Raw genomic sequence first — 23,907 nt, 5'->3', positions numbered from 1 at the left:
GGAGTTCCCATCATGGCACAGTGGTTAATGAATCCGACTAGGAACCATGAGGTTGCAGGTTCGATCCCTGGCCTTCTCAGTGGGTTAAGGATCCGGCGTTGCTGTGAGCTGTGGTGTATGTCGAAGACATGACTCGGATCCTGCATTGCTGTGGCTCTGGCATAGGCTGGCATTTACAGCTCCAATTAGACTCCTAGCCTGAGAACCTCCATATGCTGTGGGAAGTGGCCCTAGAAAAGGCAAAAAGACCAAAAAAAAAAAAAATCCACAATAAATTAGCTTGGCTTGGAGGTGCTCAGGGACCCACTATTGGTGTTTGAGGTATATGACTCTAAAGAGAGTTGGTTGACAGGGACCAAAATCTAGCTAAAACATGATGATCAAAAGAAAACAATGTGCGTAAATTTGTATAGAGGGAGGAGTTTTATTGGCTCAATTCAAGGAAGGGTTGATTGACAAACTGCTGGAATGGAGAGATGGCAAGTGTACTGAAAAACAACCAGAACCAGGGGACTGGACCCACTGAGGCTCTGTCTCCATCTTGTATCACTGCTCATCTCCTGCAGATCTGTTTCAATCTCTCTCATTTCAGCCCTACCAACAACACCCAAATTTTACATTTTATAGGTTTTACATTAAAAAAAAAAATCCTAAGGGGAGTTCCCATCATGGTGCAATGGAAATGAATCCAACTAGGAACCATGACATGAGGTTGTGGAGTCAATCCCTGGCCTCCCTCCATGGGTTAAGGATCTGGCGTTGCTGTGAGCTGTGGTATAGGCTGGTGGCTGTAGCTCCAATGCAACCCCTAGCCTGGGAACCTCCATATGCAGTGGGTGTGGCCCTAAAAAACAAAAACAAACAAACAAACAAAATCCTAGGGAAGGATTCTAGTTGACTTGGTTTGCATAAGGTACCCACTCCTGGTCTACTCAACTGAGATCAGGTAAGACTGAGGCAGGTCTCAGGAAAAGCATATGGTGCCATGGAAAAGGAGGAAAAAAGAGAGTTAATGGGCTAATAAAGTTGTTTACTACAATGATCTCCATCAGAATGCCCTAGAAAGCATTTGTTAAGTTGTCTTAGATGTCCTCTAACTCCATATTCTATGGTGCTAGGATTTGAATCATTAGTGACTTTGGGAATCTTACTACCTAGCAAGACAAAGCATGATGACTATGGCCCTACTCCTTGTCTACCAAGACACAAAGAAGTCCCTGCTTTCCAAATTTCCAAATCCCATTCATTCATGACATTTAGTGTGGCTTGTGAGAAGCCTCCCTGCCAGCTGTCGCCATTACCTGGAACAATTAGGTGGAAGTGTAGGGCAGCATATCAGCATCCTGAGCATACATATGTGGTGGCAGCAGGAGACAGGGGACAGGAAAGGAAGTAGGGGGAGGGTGTCAATTACTCAGGCAGTTTCTTCTTCATTTTTGAATAGTCAGCTAGGCTGTGGTTCCAAGATGGGACTGTGCTGCAGGCCTGGAACACAGGGATGAATGACCCAGCCCCAAGTCTTGCATTATTTCCTTCCTAGGGAAATTGCGACGGCTAAGTGAGAAAGGTAAGCGAGATCAGTAATAAAAATAAGTGCTGTGGTTTACTGAGTGAGTATCAGTCAGTACAGACATGGGCTAGGTTTTGTTTTGTGGCAGACAAAATTAAGATTCCTTATAAATTGGTACAACCTCTATGGAGATCAGAATGGAAGTTCCAAGAAAACTCAATATAGAACTATCATATGATCTAGCAATCCCACTCCTGGACATATATCCAGACAAAAGTACAATTCAAAAATATACATGTACCTGTATGTTCACAGCAGCTCTATTCACAATAGCCAAGACATGGAAACAACTTAAACGTCCATCAACAGATGAATGGATTAAGAGGATATGGTACATATAAACAATGGAATATGAGTCAGCCATAAAAAGAATAAAACAATGCCATTTGCAGTAACATGGATGGAATTAGAGATTCTCATACTAAGTGAAGTCAGAAAGAGAAAGACAAATACCATATGATATCACTTACATGTAGAATCTAAAATATGGCACAAATGAACCTATCTACAACACAGAAACAGACTCATGCACCGAGAGAACAGACTTGTGGTTGCCAAGAAGGAGAAGGGAGAGAGTGGGAGGGACTTGGATTTTGGGGTTAGTAGATGCAAACTATTACATTTAGAATGGAGAAGCAATGAGGTCCTACAATATAGCACAGGGAACTATACCCAGTTTCTTAGAATGGAACATGATGGAAGATACTACAATAAAGGGAATGTGTGTGTGTGTGTGTGTGTGTGTGTGTATAGTATCTTCCATCATATATATATATAGTATCTTCCATCACATATATAGTATCTTCCACCATATATATACATAGTATCTTCCATCATATATATATATAGTATCTTCCATCACATATATATATATAATATATATAGTATCTTCCATCACACATATATATTATATATATAGCATCTTCCATCACATATATATATATTATATATATATACACACACACACACACATATATATGAATGACTAGGTCACTTTGCTATACCGCAGAAATTGACACAACATTATAAATCAAGTATACTTTAATAAAAAAAAAGTTAGGATTCCTCCTCCTCTTGTCCTTGTGTGAACCAGAGATTGGGGACTAGAGGCCCTCTGGGCTCCAGAAGCTCCACTTTCATGGCAGGCTAACTGAGGAGGAGACAATGCAGCCCTGCCTCTGTCCTTGTTCTGTCATCTTCCTTAAGTCAGTTTTGTCCCCAGTGTCTTCAGGGCTGCAGGATTGTTGTCTGGGGTCTGATTTCCTTCAGTACTGGCTTCCTTTTCTCCACTCAGGAAGCTAAAGGCTCACAAAAACATTTTGAAGTTCTTCACATTGTTCTTCTTAACTAAATTACTTAGGACCACAAGCCATGTGGGGACTCACTGTGCCACGTGGGGTCTTAGGGCCCTAAGCTGCCCTAACCCACCAGGTGAGAGCCTGTGGGTTCAGTCAGTCTGGTGGCAGCAGAGCTGGGAGGCTGGCTCCAACCAAGCCCTCCCACCACTGGGATGTGTCCATTTGGTTCTGCTGCTGCCACTACTGTTGTCACCAGGGATCCTTGTGTTGAACATGAGTATCTCCACAGCCCTGGTACCATTCTCTGAGCCCTGGTATATTTCTTCATTCACATTCATTCATTCTTACAGCACTTGCTGCACAAAGCCCAAAGCCAAGAGAGATAAATGATTTTTCAAGGAGGAACTGATTTTCTTCCTGGTCAGAGGAACTTCCAATACAAGCAGTTATTTTTTATTTTGTTTTTGTGATAAAATATTATATAAAATTTACTATTTTAACTATTTTTTAAGTAGACAACTCAATGACATGAAGTAAAATCACAGTGATATTTAACCATCACCATTATTCCAGAAATTTTAATTATCCCAAATAGAAACTCTGAACCTATTAAGCAACAACTTCCTATTCCCCATTCCTCTAGCCTCTGGTAACCTCTATTCTACTTTCTGTCTCTATGAATATGCCCATTCAAGGTACTCATATAAGAGGAAGAACACATAATATTTGTCCTTTTGTGATGGGCTTATTTCACTTATATAATGTTTTCAAGTTCATCATATTATAGCATGTGTCAGAATTCCATTTCTTTCTATAGCTGAGTAATATTTCATTTTATCTACATTTTCATTTTTCTGGTTTCCATGAATAATGCTGCTATGAACACTGGTATTTGTTTTTATTTTTTAATATATTAACTCATTTAATTCTTACAACAGCTCCATGAGTTTAGGCCTATTTTTGTGTGTAATTTGTAGATCAGGAAGGTAACGCAGCTGGTCATGGCAAGGCCAACATTCCAGCCCAGAGGGTCTAACTACAGTGTGCTCTCTGAATTACATACTATGCCTCCTTTAATAAAAATCTTTGAAGTTACTACGTCCTAGGTATGTTATATGCACTGTTTCTAAATACTTAAGGTATCCTTATGATGTGGGTTTTATTATTCTTACATTACGAGTGAACATTAAGGCTTGGAGAGGTTACGTGGTGCATGCAGGAATGTCCAGAGGTGTGCTTGCTTCTCTGGGTTCCCCTCCTACAGCCAGAACATAGCAGGAAGATATCTCTGTGGGACTTGGGGTGGCACAGCCCTTTCTGTATAGACCACAGGGAAAGGAGCTATCTCAGGTGCAGCCCCCAGGAACACCGTGGGACAGGGGTGGGGAGGACGCTGGTATCCCACAGCTGCAGAGAAGTTCTAATGGGGTTCTCAGAGGAGACTAGGATTTTTTTTTCCCATACTTTAAACAGTCTGTTTGTTTTGTTTTGTTTTGTTTTTGTCTTTTCACCTTTTTTAGCGCTGCTTCCCGCAGCATATGGAGGTTTCGAGGCTACGGGTTGAATCAGAGCTGCAGCCACCAGCCTACGCCAGAGACACAGCAACGCAGGATCCGAGCTGCGTCTGCAACCTTCACCACAGCTCAAGGCAACGCTGGATCCTTAACCCACTGAGCAAGGCCAGGGACTGAACCTGCAACTTCATGGTTCCTAGTCGGATTCGTTAACCACTGCGCCACGACTGGAAGTCTGTTTGTTTTTTTAAAAAAACTCTTACTCTAACAATAGCTCAGCCCAAAGGGTTGAAGTACAATAGACGATTATTTCCATTGCTGGCTAAATTTGAAAAATACACAAAAAAGGAGTTATATAAATTCCAACCAAAAAAACTACATATACCTGACCTATGAGGATTGATTTTTAACAATTCTGAGTTAGGTGGATATTTTGATAACATTTTGCTTCTGTTTAGCCATGTGGACAATACCATATTCCATTTGCATGGCTGCCTGTAGCCTTTAACACCCTGACTTGAAGCCCTAGTGTTGGCTCTCCCAATCTTTTTCTTCTTGTGTGCAGCTGGCACAAAGATGTACTTCAGATTGTCATTTTACAAAAGGTCAGAAATGAACTATCTTCCCCTTTAGAGAGTGGGATCCAGTATACACAACTTACATGGCTATTTTTCACGCTTGGTTTTGCAGCTGGAGAAAATGGCATGTAACATACCTAACGAAAGACAGCGGACTATGTCAACATCTGGAGAAGCTCTATATGAAATTCTTGGTCTGCATAAGGGAGCATCAAATGAAGAAATTAAGAAAACCTACAGGTACAGAGGAAGTTCAATGATGACACTTCCTGTACTACTAGTGATAGTTATTTTGTGATTGGCAAGTGCCTCCAATTAAAGACATAAGCTTCCTTCTAAGACTCAGTAATCAGAGTTCTGGAACTTGTGTTCTGTTCCCCATTTTGCAACATAGGCAGTTGCGAATGGACAAGCATGACACTGATCTTATGAAAGAACTCTCTTACAATGCTGGGCCTTACAAAGAGCAGCCTGTGTTCTAGGCCTGCATTATTAGAGATAGACAGACAGTCAGAATGACCAGGAGTTGTGATTTAATCCCCATGAGATAGCTTTACCAAATCTGGTAGATGGATTTTAAGTAATAAAGAGGGGCTTTTTTTTTTTTTCCCCCGCAATCTCTATATTGTGCCATGCTTTTCAAGTCTTCAACTTTTACCTTTCATATCTGATTTAGTTCCAAGTTAGCTATTCTGAAAAAAAACGGAAATAACCTTTTTCTTTAAAGTGCCAAAGAATTTTTAGAAGGATTAAGTAAAAAATAATTTACTTATTATGGAAACTTTGGAAATTATTAAAATGAAGACAATAACATTTATCCATAATTTTACCTCTAGTGATAATTATCATTGATATTTTTTCCTTCTAGCTTTTAAGAAAGCATAGATAAGACATTTTACACAAAAATTGGATTTATCTATATTCTCTAACCATGTTTCTGTTTTTGGTCATATCTCACTGTTATTTATTTAAGTTAAAAATTTTAAAAGGTCATTTTACATGTACAGTTATTACAAAATATTAGCTATATTTCCAGAGTTGTACAATATACCCTTCGGCCTATCTTAGAACCAATAGTTTGTAACTCTCACTCTCCCACCCCTATACTGGGTGCATGTCTTTTTGAATTAGTGGGGTGTTTTTGTTTTTGTTTTTTTCCAGATATATACACAGGAGTGGAAATACTAGATCATATGGCAGATCTATTTTTAGTTTTTTGAGAAATCTCCCTATTATTTTCCACAGTGGCTGCACCAATCTACATTCCCACCAACTAATTAGCTTTCTTTTTTAACAAGGTTCAATGATGAAAATATTTTGGTGCTATTTAATATTGCAATTTTTCAATGCCATCAGACTATGGCTATTCTAAACTAATTACCTCATAAGCTATTTTTTAAAATATAAATCTTTAATTTTCCTATACTAAATATCCTTAATATACTTAACATCTTTATACAAAAATGATGATGCATATTTCCAATCATTTCCTTATTTATCAAGGAATAAAGCTGTGTCTTTAGAAGAAAAAGGAATCAAAACAAAAATGAAAGTTTCAGATTTTAATCAGTTACTTCTTGATGTCTTTTTTTTTTTTTTTTGTCTTTTTGCCATTTCTAGGGCCGCTCCCGCGGCATGTGGAGGTTTCCAGGCTAGGGGTCAAATCTGAGCTGTAGCCTCCGGTCTAACCCACTGAGCAAGGGCAGGGACCAAACCCACAACCTCATGCACGGTTCCTAGTCGGATTCGTTAACCACTGCGCCACGACGGGAACTCCAACTTCTTGATGTCTTGAATTAGGTTTTAAAACTTTGTTTTTTGCTCTGTGGAAGTTCAGAATATTTTTGGCCCCTTTTTTTTTTTTTTTGTCTTTTCCAGGGCCACACCCATAGCACCCATAGCATATGGCGGTTCCCAGGCCATAGAGCTGTAGCCGCTGGCCTATGCCACAGTCACAGCAACGCAGATCTGAGCTGCATCTGGAACCTACACCACAGCTCATGGCAACACCAGATGCTTAACTCACTGAGTGAGGCCAGGGATCAAACCCACAACCTCATGTTTCCTAGTCAGATTCCTTAACCACTGAGCCACGACGGGAACGCAGGAAGTTCAGGATTTTTAACTAGGCAAATTTCTTAGTCATTTCCTTAATAGCTTTTGTTTTATTCATCATGGTTAAAAAGCCTCTTCTGATTACAATACTATAAAAATATTAACCTATATTTCTTCTAGTACATTTATGATTTTGCTTTTATATTAAATCTTTGATCCACTTGGAGTTTATTTTGACACCAAGAATGAAGGTAGGACGCCAGATTAACTTTTTCCCAAATCACTAGACCACCAAAATTTATTGAATTCTCCATTTTAATCTACTAATGGAAAATTATTTTACTTTGGATTGGAACCTTCACCATGTGATAAAGTGTGGGACCTGAAATGTCCTCAAGAAGCATGTGTTGAAGAATAAATGACAGTGATAAAAATTGCCATTTGGATCTGAATAGCTTTGTGAAAAGGGTTGATTTTGGTCAAAGTCAAAATCAATCTCCTAGTTTATATTTCACTTAAAGTGCTGGAGAAGAAACAGCCTTTGACGTTTCACTGCACTCTAGAGCTACCCAGGAGTGTACCTGGGAGCTATTCTCCTCTCTGAGGGTAGATGACCTTGGTTGAGGGTCACTAAACTTGACTTTTAAGGCTTTGGGCTAAGATAGTATGATGTGGGTGGGATTGGAAATCAAAGTAATTGCATTGTAACCATAATACCTACAAATATGCTCTCCAGAATGAGAAAAAAAGCAATACCTAACTACAAGTTCTAAAGCCCACTTTACTTTTTAATTGCCTTTATTTATTTTGTAAGCTAAAATTTCAGGTCATATCCTAATTAAGGCACTAATTATGCTGAGTTGTTTGCAAGTTTAATAATTACAACCTAAAGTCTTTTCATGTAATCAGTGTCTTCCTATTAATTTTGTTTTAATGTCATACAAATATTATTTTTTCAGCTGATTAGGGTACTAGTATGCTGCCAAAAGCATCTACTTCTAACTAAATTACACATTTGTATTCTGCAAGTTATTCAAAATGTATGAGCAGGCTGAAAGTCCACTGAGAATATTCTTCTTATATTCAGGGATCTGGATCAAAGCAGTGACAATATAGTGAAATTAAAAGTCAGTGAAGTTCAATAAAATTACCAACTGTTGAATCCATACGCTGCTTTGACTTCTGCTGTAATCCTTGGTTGTGCTCTTGAAAACAAGGCTGAACTAGAAGATTTTTTTTCTCATATTTTATTTTTGACTAGGTTAAAATGAGAACACAAAAGCAAGTATACAAAAAAGTCTCCCTGCTATCTCCCAGGTTCTCTTCCCAGGGAGAGCAATTCTTTTTGTACCTTTCTAAAGACATCTTATGCCTATTAAACATATATAGAGCCCTTCTGGTCTGGGCAAGATGGTACAGGTGTCTCTCTCCCAGATCCTCCCTGTATGCATGACTTAAAGCCTTGGAAATAACACGAGAAAAAAAAAAAAAAAAGAGAGAGAGAGAGAGAGAGGCTTGAAAGGTAAAAAGAAGAGGTGAATTTCTTGAGGACCACAGGACCAAAGGAATGACACAGTGACTAGGTATCTTATGACTCTGCGCCCAAGGAAAGGTAATCCAGGCCTGCCTTTCCTGACACCCACTCTAGCAATGGAAGGCAGCAAGGTAGTCTTATTCTTCCTCCAAACTGAATAGGATTCCTACCAACAACTCTAGAAAATCCCAGCAGAAACAGCAGAGGACTAAATGAACATTCCCCTAACAAAAGCCAGCCAGTGGACTTTCCCAGCAGCCTGAAACGCTGCTCTCTCACCCAGAGACCCTGCTTTACAGGGGATTCTGCCACAACACACACCCAGCCCAGGAAGTGTTTTTGTCCCTGTAGCCTGGAGATTCCTTTCCCCAACCTAAAGGCACTAGGCAACTCAGGCTAGAGAGCCTTGCACTTACTCAACTAGTACTAACAAGCACCAGTGGGGGAAACAGGAGGCAGGAGACAAACCAAACCCACCAAAATAGCACCACAGAGGCTCTGAAAATTAGACTGTCATTGGAACCATTGCCCATAAAAGTAGGCTAGGACTTGCATGTTAAACCCAAAGTGACTATCTGCTAAAATAAACAAATATGAACAGGAACCAGAGTCTCCTAACATAATAGTCAAAATGTCCAGATTAAAATCACTCATTGTATACAAAGAACAGAGGAAATCCCAACTTGCATGAGAAAAGACAATCATCTGACTTCCACACTGAGATGAACCAGACACTGGAATTATCTAAGTATTTTAAAGTAATCATCACAAAAATGAATGAGCAATTACAAATTCTCTTGAACCAAGTGAAAAAACCAGAAAATTTAGTAAAGAAAAAGAAGTTATAAAATTAAAGAACCAAATAGATATTATAGAATTGATACACAACTAACTGGATGATCTCAGTAGTATAGTGGAGATGACAGGGGATAAAATCAATGAAGACGGATCAATAGCATTTATACAATCGAACAGCAGTGAGAAAATAAACTGAAAATGAACAGTCACAGGAAACTGTGAGTCCACAACAAAGGATTCAACTGGTGTCCTAGAAGGGGAGGAGAAAGAGAGTAGGCCTGAGTGTTACTCAAAAAAATTATGCCAGAAGATTCCCCCAATTTGATAAAACATATAAACCTACAGATCAAATAGTATAAAACTAAATAAATCCATGCCAAGACGCATCACAAGTAAACCTCTGAAAACCGAAGACAAAGAAAATATCTTAAAAGCAAACAGAGAAACAAATAATACGTATGTGGGGACAGTAATTCAAATGACAACAGATTCCACATCTGAAATAACAGTGGCAAGAAGTGATACAACATTTTTTCAAGTGCTAAAAGAAAAGAACTGTGAATTCTATATCTGGTGAAACTATACTTTAGGAATTAAGGGGAAAGAAAGACCTTCTCAGATTAAGGAAAAGTAAAAGAATTAATTACTACCGAATCTCCTCAAAGAATAGCTAAAGGATGTTCTTCAAAAGAAAGGAAATGATGAAGGAAGGAATTTTGGATCATCAGAAAGGAAGAAAGAACAATGAGGAATGCAGAAATATGGGTAAATACAATTGACTATTCTTCTCATGAGTTTTCTAAATTATTTATGATGACTGGTATAAAAATTATAACACTATCTGATACTTAAGACAATGATAATTGAAAGTGGAGAAGATAATGGGACCTAAATGGGAGTAAGATTTCTGCACTTCACTCAAATTGGCAAAACACTGATATCAGTAGACTGTGATAAATTACACACACACACACACACACACACACGTATTATGTATAAAATGTGTCCAACCACTAAAAAGAGTACACAAAGTAATACATGCCAAAAAACTACAAATAAATCAAGATGGAATCCTTAAAAATGTTCAAATAACCCCCAGAAAGATGAGAGGGAAAATGGAGAAATGAGAAACAGAGGACACAAACAGATAATAAAATGAAGGGCTTAAGCTCAAACATTAATAATTAGATAATTAGATTAAATGTAAATAGTCTAGGTATGTGTTAAAGTTTTCCTTCCTTGATATACAAATTGTGGTGTACTATCTACTCCTATCTTATGCTTTGCATTCTTCTCTTTATATATCTTGAAGATAATTCTAAGTGATCAGTTCATAAAAAGTTTCATTCTGCTCTATGGTCTTCCATGGCATAGCTGTCCAAGGATTAACTCATTTATTTGTTCATAGATACTTAGGTTGTTTTCCATCAAGACCTCTTTAAACAAACCTAGAGCTTCTCAGAGGGGGAAACAAAGTTTCCCTTGGTCCCAGAAAGGAAGATGGAGGAGGGAAGTGAGAAACTATTTTGCTTCCTGTCCACTTTCCACTTATTGCCATGTCCCAATTTCAAATTCCTAGAGTTAGTATCTAATGGACCCCGCTGGGTCAGCTGTGCACCCATGTCTATCTGGCTCTGACCAGAGATCTGGAATCACAAATCCCCACTACCACTTAGCAAGGGCTGTGGGATCCAACTCTATGAGAAGGAAAAGGGGCAATGTTCTCTAAGAGGGTATAGATTTGGGAGGACATTATCAGCATCTATAGTTCTTGATTTTTTTTTAAAGAGAATACCAAAACAGCAGGCTCACACAGACCTATCTTTGTGTCTTCCTATGTCTATTTATAGATCTTTATCATAGAATCTTTCTGTGAATAAACCATCTTTCTCTTACATCATTGTTTTTCCCACATAAGAAGTACAACCATACTTCATTAGTCAGCTAAGTTGGAACCCCCAGCTAACTCAAAGGATAGCAGGGAGGATGACAGAAGGTTTCTACTGTGTCAGTCCCTAATCTACTGAAGCACTTGTCTCATTGAGATTTTGTAAAGAGAAGTGAGATCGCTTTTGCAAAGTGCATAGAGCCCTTGGTGGAAAAGCACAGTAAAAATACCAGGTACTACTAAGAATCGACAGATATCCTCATCATCCTTAAAAGTCTAAAATTAACCTGCCATCACAAACCATTTATCTAGCATAAGGTGAGCTTTTGCGCCATGTCAAAAGTGCCATATCACAGAGTGAGACTCTCATGGTCTGAGTCTTATCCAGGATCTTCATTATGGAATAAATCTGCCTTTGGTCATGCAGAGCACAGTAATTCCAAGGAGTTTGAAGTCTAAGGTTTATTTAATCCAATTTTTTAATTGTTGGGTCATGTCATTTAATCCTACCAGTGTTTCATGAGATGAACCAATGTTTTCCCCTTATCCTCCCACTGCCTGAAGGTCTTTTCATGCTGTCTAAGGGAGATTCAACTGAGTTAATCTTTTAAAGTTTAGATACCCACCTTTCACATATCTGCCATAGCTTTAAACAAGAATGCTTTCCCCTCTCACATAATTTAAACAATCTCTCTGAGCCAACAGGAATTTTGAGGTAGAAAGCTTGTGGAGGAAGAGAGGAGGAGAGAGACACCAGTGAATGGTGGGACAACTGGGGAGATGGCAGGTTGCTGAAATAAGAGTATTTTCTACATAGCTCCCAATACAAGCCTCTTTCAAATAACTCAGATTCCCTATAAAGTCTCTACCACCCAACTCCTTCTAGAAGGTTCCCCTGGGAAAGTTTCCCAAGAGCCAGTTCATTCCCATATAGCAGTGTTGCTCCACCAAACCAAGTATCTACCCTGTTGAGATATTTGCTTTCCTGCTCACTCGGTGGGCATCTCCATGGCCACTACAAGATCCTTTCTCAAATGCTTGGTCATCGAGCTGAAGAGGAAGTCATTTACTGATTCAGTAAATAGAGAGGGGCAGATGAACAAGGAAAGACCATAGTTTCAGTATGGACACAGTATACTCTATATAACTCTGGGGCCTCCAAGTGAGAAGTAGTTAAGGGATAAGGAACGGGAAACTATGTAGAAAATAGAGCTGCTTATGTAATTCAAAAAATGTAAGTTTTAAGTATTTAAAAATCTCATATGTAATTTAAATGTTAATTTATATTTACACTGATGTATACATTTTTTTTTTTTGTCTTTTTGGGGCTGCACCCATGGCATATGGAGGTTCCCAGGCTAGGAGTCTAATCGGAGCTACAGCTGCCAATCTACACCACAGCCATAGCAATGTGGGACCCAAGCCATGTCTGCAACCTACACTACAGCTTACAGCAACACTGAATCCTTAACCCACTGAGCAAGGCCAGGGATCGAACCTGCAATCTCATGGTTCCTAGTCGGATTCGTTCCACTAGGCCACAATAGGAACTCCTGATGTGTACGTTCTAAAAATCAGATAGAAACAAATTTAAGATGCCCAAAAGGAAGGATGACTGGTTTCCCCGGTGTTCTTGGGGCAAGAACCTAACATAGAGCTGGCCAACTGGATAAGAAATCAGAGAAATGTCAAGCTCTTCCTTAGCTCCTCAGAGAACCACAAAATCAAAGCAAACTGTTCTGTACATTACACCTGGTTCTCTGTGCCCACAGGTGAGTTTAATTTCTTCTTGTTGACAAGGTATCAAATATCTTGGTTCACAGAGTAGCAAGCACTCGATTCTTCTATGTCATTCAATTTAACATGGAAGTTTCTGGAAATCATCTTCCACCTCTGAAGAGGTGAGTTGCCTCACAGTAGACCAAAGTGAGGCAAATGCTGTTTCCACAAGGAGCAGGAAAGAGTGTCATTTCCATAGTGATCTGTGACAACCCCAATCTGTGGTGCTTTTACCCATGTTTATTAGCAATTACAGGTCATAACAGAGGCTGCTTATGAATAAAGTTTAAATGTCAGGGGAACGCATAGCTAATAGAAGAATTGTAAATATTTACAAGGCAAAGTGATGATTCAAGCTCACAAGATAAATTGAAATTAATCTTTATCAAGCACTAATTTGTTTCCTGAGTTCCAAAACCTTCCACTAAAAAGAAGAGTATATGAGGCTATGTTGGAGTTATCTTCCAGGTCAGTGTATAAGCTCCCTTCTCCTATGGCAAATCTGCCACTGGATCCTCTTAGCACTTCATGCAGCTTTAACTTCAGTTACTCTTTGGCACTAGAATCATTAAGATCAATGCATTTTTTTTTCACCCATTCACTCAATACCAATTTACTATTGGATACTTATTACATTTTACTGTGAGAGATGAATATACATATATATCTATATATATGTTTATCTATATCTACCTATAAACACATACTTTATATCATTTAAAGAGCTTACCTTATAAAAAGTTAGATTTAGCAAGGGTTTAAAGATACTTACAAAAAGACAAGCAGAACAGGAGTTCCCCTTGTGGCTCAGTGGCAACAAACTCAACTAGGATCCAGAGGATATGGGTTCAATCCCTGGCCTCACTCAGTGGGATAAAGATCCCGCATTGCACTTTTTTTTCTTCAAGTTGAATCATGGTAGTAACAGAGAACTCCATGGCATTTTAAGTTGTCCTAGTCTGACACTGTGCTCACCATGCAACCTGGAAAATAAATGCTTGAATTCCTGGTATCAGTGGTACCAAAACAAGCAGAAAAGACTTCAGTGGAAGATAATCCATTGTCATTAGATGATCTACCTGATGGCTCCTGGAAGATCTGCTACAAAGGCTTGTTTTAGCTTACCTAAAGCAAAACTTATACAGTGCTAAAGTTGCTATGAAAGGGGGGGGGGGCATTTGTTGAAAACATTTATAGGCAAATTTTTAGTCAGGGCTGCATGAGGTAGTGGGTAACAGTTGTGGCAACAGTAGACTCACTAGAGAAACTTGGGAGGAAAGGCTGGGAATGAGGTACTTTGGGGAAGAAGAGCTTTGAAAATCCCTGATATATTCCTGGGAATCTAGAAGCTACTCCCATGACCAGGGCTCTGCACATGCAGAAAGTAAGACCCATGTGCAAGGTTAAAAAAAAATCAATAGAAACTATCCGTGAGAAAGTTCCAAATTTGGACATATTAGACAAAGACTTAAATAAGCTAAATATGTCAGAGGCTAAAGAAAATCATGTATAAAGAACTAAGGGAAAAGATCAAAGTGATATCTTGCCACATACAGAATATCAATAAAATAATAAAAATTACATAAAGGAACCAAATAGAAATTCCAGAGTTGAAAATTATAATAACTAAGATGAAAAATTCATTGGCAGGCTCAATAGTAGATTTGAGTAGACAGAAGAAAAGAGTTAGTGAAATTTAAGATAGGTCAGTTTCACTGTATACAACATCATGAATAGCAACATACACATAACAAGAGTCCCAGAGGAGAGGAGAAAGAAGAAGAAAGATTATGTGAAGAAACAATGGATGAAAATATTCCAAATTTGATGAAAAATATTAATCTATATATCCAAGAAGTTCGATGATCTCCAATTAGGATAAACTCAAGTAAATCCTCACTGAGACACATCATAAAAAAAAATATTCAAAGCCCAAAAAGTATGCTGGGAAAGCAGCAAAAGAAAAGTGATTCATCATGTATAAAGGGTCTTCTATATGATCAACAGCTGATATCTTATTAGAAACTATGATGCAAGAAGGCAGTAGGATGATATATTCAAAGTGCTGAAAGAAAATATATGTCAACCAATGATTCCGTATTTACCAAAATTACCCCTCAATAATGAAGGAGAAATCTTCCCTGTAAGAAATTCTAAAAGGAGTCTTTAGCCTGAAATGCAAATACACTACACAGTAACTTGAATCCACATGAAGAATCAGTGGACACCAGTAAAAGTAACTTCATAGGTAAATATAAAAGAATGAATTACTCTGCTTGTAATTCCTCTTTTTTCCTCTCTGATTTACAAGACAACTGCATACATCATACAACGCGACATCAAAACAAACGTAAAAACCTGATCAAAAAACAGGCAGGGAGTTCCCAATGTGGTGCAGCAGAAACGAATCCGAGTAGTAACCATGAGGTTATGGGTTCGATCCCTGGCCTCACTCAGTAGTTTAAGGATCTGGTGTTGCTATGAGCTGTGGTGTAGGTCACAGACATGGCTCAGATCTGACGTGGCTGTGGCATAGGCCGGTGGCTACAGCTCTGATTCAACCCCTAGCCTGGAAACCTCCATATGCTGCAGATACAGCCCTAAAAAGCAAAAAATAAAAAAAGTAAAACAGGCAGAAGAGCTGAACATTTTTCCAAAGAGGAAAAGCAGATGGCCAACAGGCATATGAGAAGATGCACATCACCACCAGCCATCAGGGAAATGCACATCAAAACCACAAAGAGATATTACCTCATACCTGTTAGAAGGGCTATTATCAGAAAGACAAGAAATAACAACTGTTGGTAAGAATGTGGAGAAAAGAGAACTCTTGTGCACTGTTGGCAGGAATATAAATTGGTGCAGCCACCTTGGAAAACAGCATGGAGGTTCCTCAAAAAATTAAAAGTGGAGCTATGATCCAACAATTCCACTTCTGGGTATTTAAAATGAAGGAAACAAAAACAACTTAAAAAGATATCTGTGCCCATGTTAACTGCAGCATTATTTACAACATCAAGACATGGAAACAACCTAAGTGTCCATCACTGGATAAGCAGATAAGGAAAATGTGGTACATATGCAATGGAATATATATAGTATTATCAAAATACATACCACAATATATATTATCACAAATAATGTGTGACCTCACTTATATGTAGAATAAAAAAAAAAAAGACAAACCAGACTCATAGCTATAGAAAGCAGGTTGGTGGTTGTCAGAGGTGGAGGTTGGGGTGGGTGAAATGAGTAAAGGTGGTCAGAAGGTACAAACTTACAATTATATTGCTTTGCATGCAGCTGTCCAGGTTTCCCAGCAATGCTTGCTGAATAGACTTTCTTTTTCCCATTTTATGTTCTTGCCTCCCTTGTCAAAGATGAATTGACCATAGGTGTCAGGGTTTATTTCCGGATTCTCTATTCTGTTCCATTGGTCTGTCTGTCTGTTTTGGTATCAGTACCACACTGTTTTGATGACTGTGGCTTTGTAGTATTTCTTGAAGTCTGGGAGAGTTATGCCTCCTGCTTGGTTTTTGTTTCTCAGGATTGCTTTGGTGATTCTGGGTCTTTTGTGGTTCCGTATAAATGTTTGGATTGTTTGTTCTAGTTCTGTGAAAAATGTCATGGGTAATTTGATAGGGATTGCATTGAATCTGTAGATTGCTTTGGGTAGTATGGCCATTTTCACAATATTGATTTTCCCAACCCAGGAACATGGAATATCTTTCCATTTCTTTACATCTTCTTTGATTTCTTTGATTAAAGTTTTATAGTTCTTGGCATATAGGTCCTTTACCTCCTTGGTCAGGTGTATTCCAAGGTATTTGATTTTTTGAGGTGCAATTTAAAAAGGTATTGTATTTTTGTATTCCTTTTCTAATGTTTCATTGCTGGTATACAGAAATGCAACTGACTTCTGAATGTTAATCTTATATCCTGCCACTTTGCTGAATTGATTAATCAGTTCAAGGAGTTTTGGGGTTGAGTCCTTAGGGTTTTCTAGGTATAGTATCATGTCATCTGCATACAGTGACATTTTGATCTCTTCTCTTCCTATATGGATGCCTTTTATTTCTTTTGTTTGTCTAATTGCTGTGGCTAAGACTTCCAAAACTATGTTGAAGAGCAGTGGTGAGAGTGGGCATCCCTGTCTTGTTCCAGATTTGAGTGAGAAGGCTTTCAGTTTTTCCCCATTGAGGATTATATAAACCCATGGGACCTCATCAAACTGAAAAGCTTTTGCACAGCAAAGGAAACCCAAAAGAAAACAAAAAGACAACTTACAGAATGGGAGAAAATAGTCTCAAATGATGCAACTGATAAGGGCTTAATCTCTAGACTATATAAACAACTTATACAACTCAACAGCAAAAAAACCAATCAATCAATGGAAAAATGGGCAAAAGACCTGAATAGACATTTCTCCAAAGAAGATACACAAATGGCCAACAAACACATGAAAAAATGCTCAACATCACTGATTAGAAGAGAAATGCAAATCAAAACTACCATGAGGTACCACCTCACACCAGTCAGAATGGCCATCATTAATAAATCCACAAATAACAAGTGCTGGAGGGGCTGTGGAGAAAAGGGAACCCTCCTGCACTGCTGGTGGGAATGTAAACTGGTACAGCCACTATGGAGAACAGTTTGGAGATACCTTAGAAATCTATACACAGAACTTCCATATGACCCTGCAATCCCACTCTTGGGCATCTATCCAGACAAAGCTCTACTTAAAAGAGACACATGCACCCGCATGTTCATTGCAGCACTATTCACAATAGCCAGGACATGGAAACAATCCAAATGTCCATCGACAGATGATTGGATTCGGAAGATGTGGTATATATACACAACGGAATACTACTCAGCCATAAAAAAGGATGACATAATGCCATTTGCAGCAACATGGATGGAACTAGAGAATCTCATCCTGAGTGAAATGAGCCAGAAAGACAAAGGCAAATACCATATGATATCACTTATAACTGGAATCTAATATCCAGCACAAATGAACATCTCCTCAGAAAAGAAAATCATGGACTTGGAGAAGAGACTTGTGGTTGCCTGATGGGAGGGGGAGGGAGTGGGAGGGATCGGGAGCTTGGGCTTATCAGACACAACCTAGAATAGATTTCCAAGGAGATCCTGCTGAATAGCATTGAGAACTATGTCTAGATACTCATGTTGCAACAGAAGAAAGGGTGGGGGAAAAAAGTGTAATTGCAATGTTTACATCTAAGGATAACCTGACCCCCTTGCTATACAGTGGGAAAATAAAATAAAAAAAAAAGATTAAAGCACAAACTTACAATTATAAAGCAGACTAGTCCTAGGGAAAATACAAGATAAAAAAGCAAAAAGAATAGGCTATAAATATTTTAAGAAAGATCAAATTACCATAACGATGTTGTGTGTATAATGCTTTGCCATTAATATTGCACAATGTATCTAACCATTTACCATAAGGAAAAAAAGCATCAAATAATTAATGATATAATAGCATTTCAACAAAGTTGCAAAGAAAGTGTTAAATAGCTTTGAAGCTAGCAATTCATGTATACATTAAACAAAGCAAAACAAAACAATAAATTTCTATCTAAAGTAGTTAAGCTCACAGAAACAATACAGAATTATGATTTCCAGGGACTTAGGGGAGGAGGAACTGGAAAGTTTTTAATAGACACAAAATTTCGGTTTTGCAAGATAAAAACGTTCAAGAAAAAGAAGAAAAGAAAGATATACATATATGACATGACATGTGAGTTTTTACAGAGCATCCCTTCACAGATGATTCTTAATAGCAGATGTTGAAAACCACTGATTTAACTAGGGGGCAGAGGAGAATGATAGGCACAGATGACTGTAGCAACAAAGTGGATTATCTACTCTGTTCTTGGTCCTCTTATGAGAAGTGGTCATCCCCTGGCTTGTAGAGAGTGAATCAAATTTGATCTCTCATGTGTCCACTGTTACTCTCCAGTTTCCGCTCTTGGCTTCCTAGTTCTTTGTCAGCTCTATCCTTCCTTGGTGTTTGAATAACTCCTTGTTTTTTGGTGCACTGGTCATTTTGGATGAAACATACTCCTGTCAACCTAGGCCCCAAGGAACCCATATATGTTTGTACCACCTTGTCTAGCCTCCCAGTCAGGGCAATGGAAGAACTGGGAAGACATCCTAGAAGCCAAGGGAAAAGAAGGAGTGGCCAATAAACGCTGTAGAACTGTGAAGGATGAGTTGAAAATGAGTCATGGAATGGAGAGCAAGTTCAGTAGAGACCTAAAAGTAGAAGATCACAGCGCATTGAAGAGTGGATGGACACTGAGAATACAGCCCTTTTGTGTAAACTATACTTTGAAGAAATATATGGGGGAGGGAGGAGACATTATATTTAGAATGGATAAGCAATAAGATCCTACTGTACAGCACAGGGAACCATATCCAAGCTCTTGGGAAGACCATGATGAAATATAACATAAGAAAAAGAAAGTCTATATACATATGACTGGGTCATTTTGCTGTATATCAGAAACTGGCACAAATTTGTAAGTCAACTATACTTTAATAAAAAAAACCAGTCCAATAGTTTGAAGGGGAGGCAGGGACAAAAAAATTAGTTTCCCTTTTTACAAAATGAAGAGCATGTTTGCTTGCTGAGGAGAAGGAGCTAATTGGAGACATTCTTGAAGATACTGGAGATAGAGAGTAGGGACTGATGACCAATGGATCAGGATTTAGGAAAGTGCACAGACAGATTCTAAAACACACTGGCAAACTTAATCTTAAAAAGGAGGAATTCTTCTTCCCTCTAAATAAAAGGAGGATGGAAAGATGGATACGATTACACAGAAGTATTGAAGTAAAAGGATGTGAAGAAGGAATTTCTTTCTAATGACTTTTTAACCCTTTTGAAATAGGAAATGAGGTTTCTTTTTTCTTTTTTTTTTTTTAAGGGTGCAGAAAGGGTGAAACTTTAGTGAGCATTTACTGAATGCCAGGTGTTCCGGGAAGCGCTTTCATAATAATTAATATTTACTAAGCACCTACTATGTCCCAGGTATTCTGTTAAGTAATTTATATGCATTATTTCATTTCATGTTGATGATCATCTTATAAGGAAGGTAGGAATATTATTCTCATTTTGCGGGCAAGAATTGAGGTTCAGAGAGGTTAAGGGACTTGCTTAAGTGCTGCCTGCAAGTGGTGAACTAGGATTTTAAATGTGGGATTTAAATCCATGTCTGTGCAACAGAGAAACATAGTTTTGTTTCTTTGTTGAGGTATAACCAATATACAATACACTGCACATATTTAAAAAGTACAAGTGATAAGTTTCAGTGCATGTGAAACCGCCATTACAATCAAGATAATGAACATATTCATTGGCCCAAAATTCCTTTGTGCTGTTTATAGTGCCTTCATCCTATCTTCAACCAACCACAGGCCTTCTATCATTTTGTACTAGTCTGCAGTTCCTAGAATGTATGGTTCCTAGAATCATATAGTATGCTGTCCCTTTTTTTTTAAAAACTTTTTAGGGCCTCACTGGCTAGAGGTTGAATCAGAACTGCAGCTGCTGGCCACAGCCACAGCCACAGCCACAGCCACACCAGATCCAAGCCACATCTACAAACTACGCCACAGCTCATGGCAACACCAGATCCTTAACCTACTGAGTGAGGCCAGGGATTGAACCCGAGTTCTAAGGGATACTAGTCGGGTTTGTTACCACTGAGCTTTTTTCATTTAGCATCCTCATTCTGAGCTTCACCCATGTTGCATGCATGTCCATTCCTTTTCATTGCAGAGTAGTATTCCTCCGTGTGGCTATACCAGAATGTGTTTATCTAGGAAATGAGGTTTCTTGTGGAGAGGAGTAAGGGGATGAGGAAGAAGAATCAAGGAGAAGTGGTAACAGCTGGAGCATCTGCTGCAGGAGACTTGAGTGGGAACTTGAGTGAGACTTGAGTGAGGTCAGTGAAAGGTCTGGCAAGCATCATGCAAGGGCAGCTGAAGAGGGAGTTGTGCGCCTTTACTGCCCCCAGTTAGCCTGGCTTCACAATCTCCTCCAGCAGGGTTGATCTTCCAGAAAAAAAGAGTATAAGTAGTGTGTGGCTAGAGTCATCTCCTTGGAGATATGACAGGAAATCAGAACTTTTAAGAAAATGAATAAATTGACCAGAGTAGCACTCAAGAGTATGAACACAAGATTGAGTCTGTATAGTTAAGGAAACTGTCAGTGAATTGACAGTCTGGAAGAACAGATCCTGGTAGTTTTAAAATATCAGTTTAGGGAAAAATGGGTTTAGGGAGGACAAGAAACTGAGCACTGGGAGGCTGACAAGAGCTATTGGCTGGCCTGACCCTGGAAATTATCAGGACCTGCCTGTACTTTGACATTATTCACTATCCCTGAGCTTGAGGTGGGAGCCAGCAGGTGGAAAGCTGACAGAGAGCAAGTGCCTGCTGAGGTCTCTGACGAGCACCAGTGGTAGGAGCTGCTGCTGGAATAAGAAGACAAAGTTTGCAGAGCCATTTCTCCTACACCCTGGTCTTATGATCCCTTGATATTCAGTTCAATAGAGATTGCTGATTTTGAAAAAAGAAGAATGCAAAAACTTCCTCAGGAAATGTGATAAGGTTAGAGGCCCAGAAACTTTTGTTGGGAACCTGAGCCAGATATAGAGATCTTGAACTGTGTGCAGCTTTCAGATGCTAGGTGAGCTGTGGGCTGTAGGGGGGAAAGGACTGAATCCAGCTCACAAAGATCTGAGTGAGCTACTCAAGGCTGTCAGAGGTCTACTGGAGTCCACACTTCAAGTCCTCACTCCATAAAGTAGCCCATTTATGACTAGTGTAGACAAATACTTCTAATATTGACCACATTTTATCTACTGTGTTTGCACAAAATTAGTTATTCTATTTTATTAGGGAAGGTAAAGAGTTGCTCTTAAATTTAACCATAGAAAAGAACTGTAGTGATCAGAAAACTGAAACAAAGCTAAAGCAATTGGCCTTTGAACTTTGCAAAAGTTTAGGTACCTTTAAGTCTCATATTAAAAAAAGACAAGCATAATGCCTCATAAAGTCAAGAATTTGGCAAAGAATCATTGAAGTAAGGTGGTATCACTGCCTCAACTGCCACTAGAGGTCAGCACTGGACTCTCGAGGTGGTTCTTTAAGAAGAAAAACATTCTCTGAAACAGATCGTCTCTCGTCACTTACGGTTCCCCTTGTCATCTCATGCAGTCTGTCTCTTGAACCATGAATGTGACTGTGGATCCCAGACAACTGGAAAAAACAGTAACAGTTGCTGGGGTGAGCTGCTCAGATGTTCCACCTCCAAATGTGAGGAAATCTTAGGACATGTAACATGGCCCTCACAGGGCCCTGGGTGGGGCCTTGGTAGTCAAAGTACTTGAATTAGATACTATGGCAGCAGGTGTTTCAGAAATAATTACACAGCAGGGCTACTACTGGCATCATTATTTGCAGTTTGAAGTCATGGGGCCCCGACCTTGCTATTCTGTCCCTAGACTCTACACTAACCTTGGCCCAGGGGCTCCTGCTTCCTTGTGTCCCACTCAAAAGCTTACTGTAGTAAAGTGTCTTGTGAGGAGGAAAACTGAATCGAGTACAAGTGTACAAAATAGTTGTGAAGGTTTGAGAGATTTGGGGGCTGATCAAAGGAAAAGAGACCACGATAAGAGCCAATAACACACAACAAGGTGTACTGGACGGGGCTTAAACAGGGTTGCATAAGAGGGGAAGTCCCTCAAGGCAGGAGCCCATCCAGAGCCCCATGACGTGGGGGTTACCATCATAAAGGGAAGGGGGCAAGTGAGCACCCAGGCAAGACAGAGGTGGAAAGGGGGTTTACGTATCTAAGTGCTGTTACTCAGAAGTATGGTGGGGAGTCTCTGAGCCAGAGTTCCAACGGGCCATAGCAGCTTGCAGTCTTAGAACCACAGGCTCTTGCTTACCAATGGCCAGCAGATGTGGGGTGAGTCTTGCAGATATATAAAGCAGAAAGGCTCTAAATGGCTAACAATCTGCTTGTTTGGGTTATTATTAAAAAATAACTGAAGGTGTGAAAATTTGAGTTTGGCACGGCGGGCTTTTGAGCTAATGGGTCTCAGGCTGCAGTAAAGAAATAAACAAATTAGAGGTCAGTACACAGAGGCACTCTTTGGCTCACTTATATAACAGTGACAAAAAGCTCTTTGTGGAATTAACATAGAGTTGAACGAAGAGAATACAACATGAAAGATAACCAGGAATTTCTGAATCAGATGTTTCTGGTTATCACTGGCTAAGCCACTCGTACCAGTTCTCTCTCCTGTTGAGAATAGAAAAACTGAAAGGAAAATTATATTTATATATGCATGTCTTAAAAGCATTTGAGAGTAAAGAATTACTGCTGACTAGGTCATGATTAAGGAACAAGAGAAGCTGAGAGGCTAAGCATGGTGAGGAACAAGAGAAGCTGAGAGGCTGAGGAGGACTCAGAGAAGGGGGAAAAACCTGGACCCTGGACCAACAAGAATGAAAATGGTGCAACTTTATTTAGACCTTAAAGCACTGCACCCCAGGAGAAAGGGCAAAATGGAACAAACCGTCCGTGGTTGACACTTACTTTGGCAGTCCTCCAGAAACGACATCCCCGGTGTTCATATCCCGGTGCAGCCCTCTTGAATCTGGGCTGGCTTTCTGGCCTGATTTAACTAAGAGAATGTGGCAGAAGGGATATTTAACCTAAATCTTGAAAAGGCCTAGCAGCTGCTACTTTTGCAAACTACTTTTGATAACATTTGAGAAATATGACTTCCCTGAGACCATCACGTTGTAAGGCCTCTCACCTAACCATGTGGAGAAGCCACGTGG

General features: G+C 39.2%; 1 protein-coding gene and 1 long non-coding RNA gene across 3 annotated transcripts in view; one reads left to right on the top strand and one right to left on the bottom strand.

The window, feature by feature from the left end:
* Nucleotides 1-23,907, bottom strand: part of LOC146403860 (uncharacterized) — a 174,483-nt gene that overhangs the window by 105,358 nt on the left and 45,218 nt on the right. The gene's annotated exons all lie outside the window — the stretch shown is intronic.
* The window catches only part of DNAJC5B (DnaJ heat shock protein family (Hsp40) member C5 beta), an 84,488-nt gene that overhangs the window by 30,292 nt on the left and 30,289 nt on the right, over nucleotides 1-23,907 (top strand). For both annotated transcript variants that reach the window (XR_014842764.1, NM_001206401.1), the window contains exon 3: nucleotides 5,073-5,200. Coding sequence is in view for 1 of the 2 variants with exons in the window: in NM_001206401.1 (NP_001193330.1) it covers nucleotides 5,082-5,200 (119 nt within the window). In the remaining variant the exon portion in view is untranslated. The remainder of the gene's footprint in view (nucleotides 1-5,072; nucleotides 5,201-23,907) is intronic.

The sequence above is a fragment of the Sus scrofa genome, chromosome 4 (genome assembly GCF_054392235.1).
Source record: "Sus scrofa isolate SSC_HxYL_T2T_F1_AM1 chromosome 4, Sscrofa_HxYL_maternal_Yorkshire_Landrace_v2.0, whole genome shotgun sequence".
Classification (NCBI taxonomy): domain Eukaryota; kingdom Metazoa; phylum Chordata; class Mammalia; order Artiodactyla; family Suidae; genus Sus; species Sus scrofa.
Note: the sequence above shows the minus strand (reverse complement) of the source record. Positions and strands in the feature narration are given on the sequence as shown.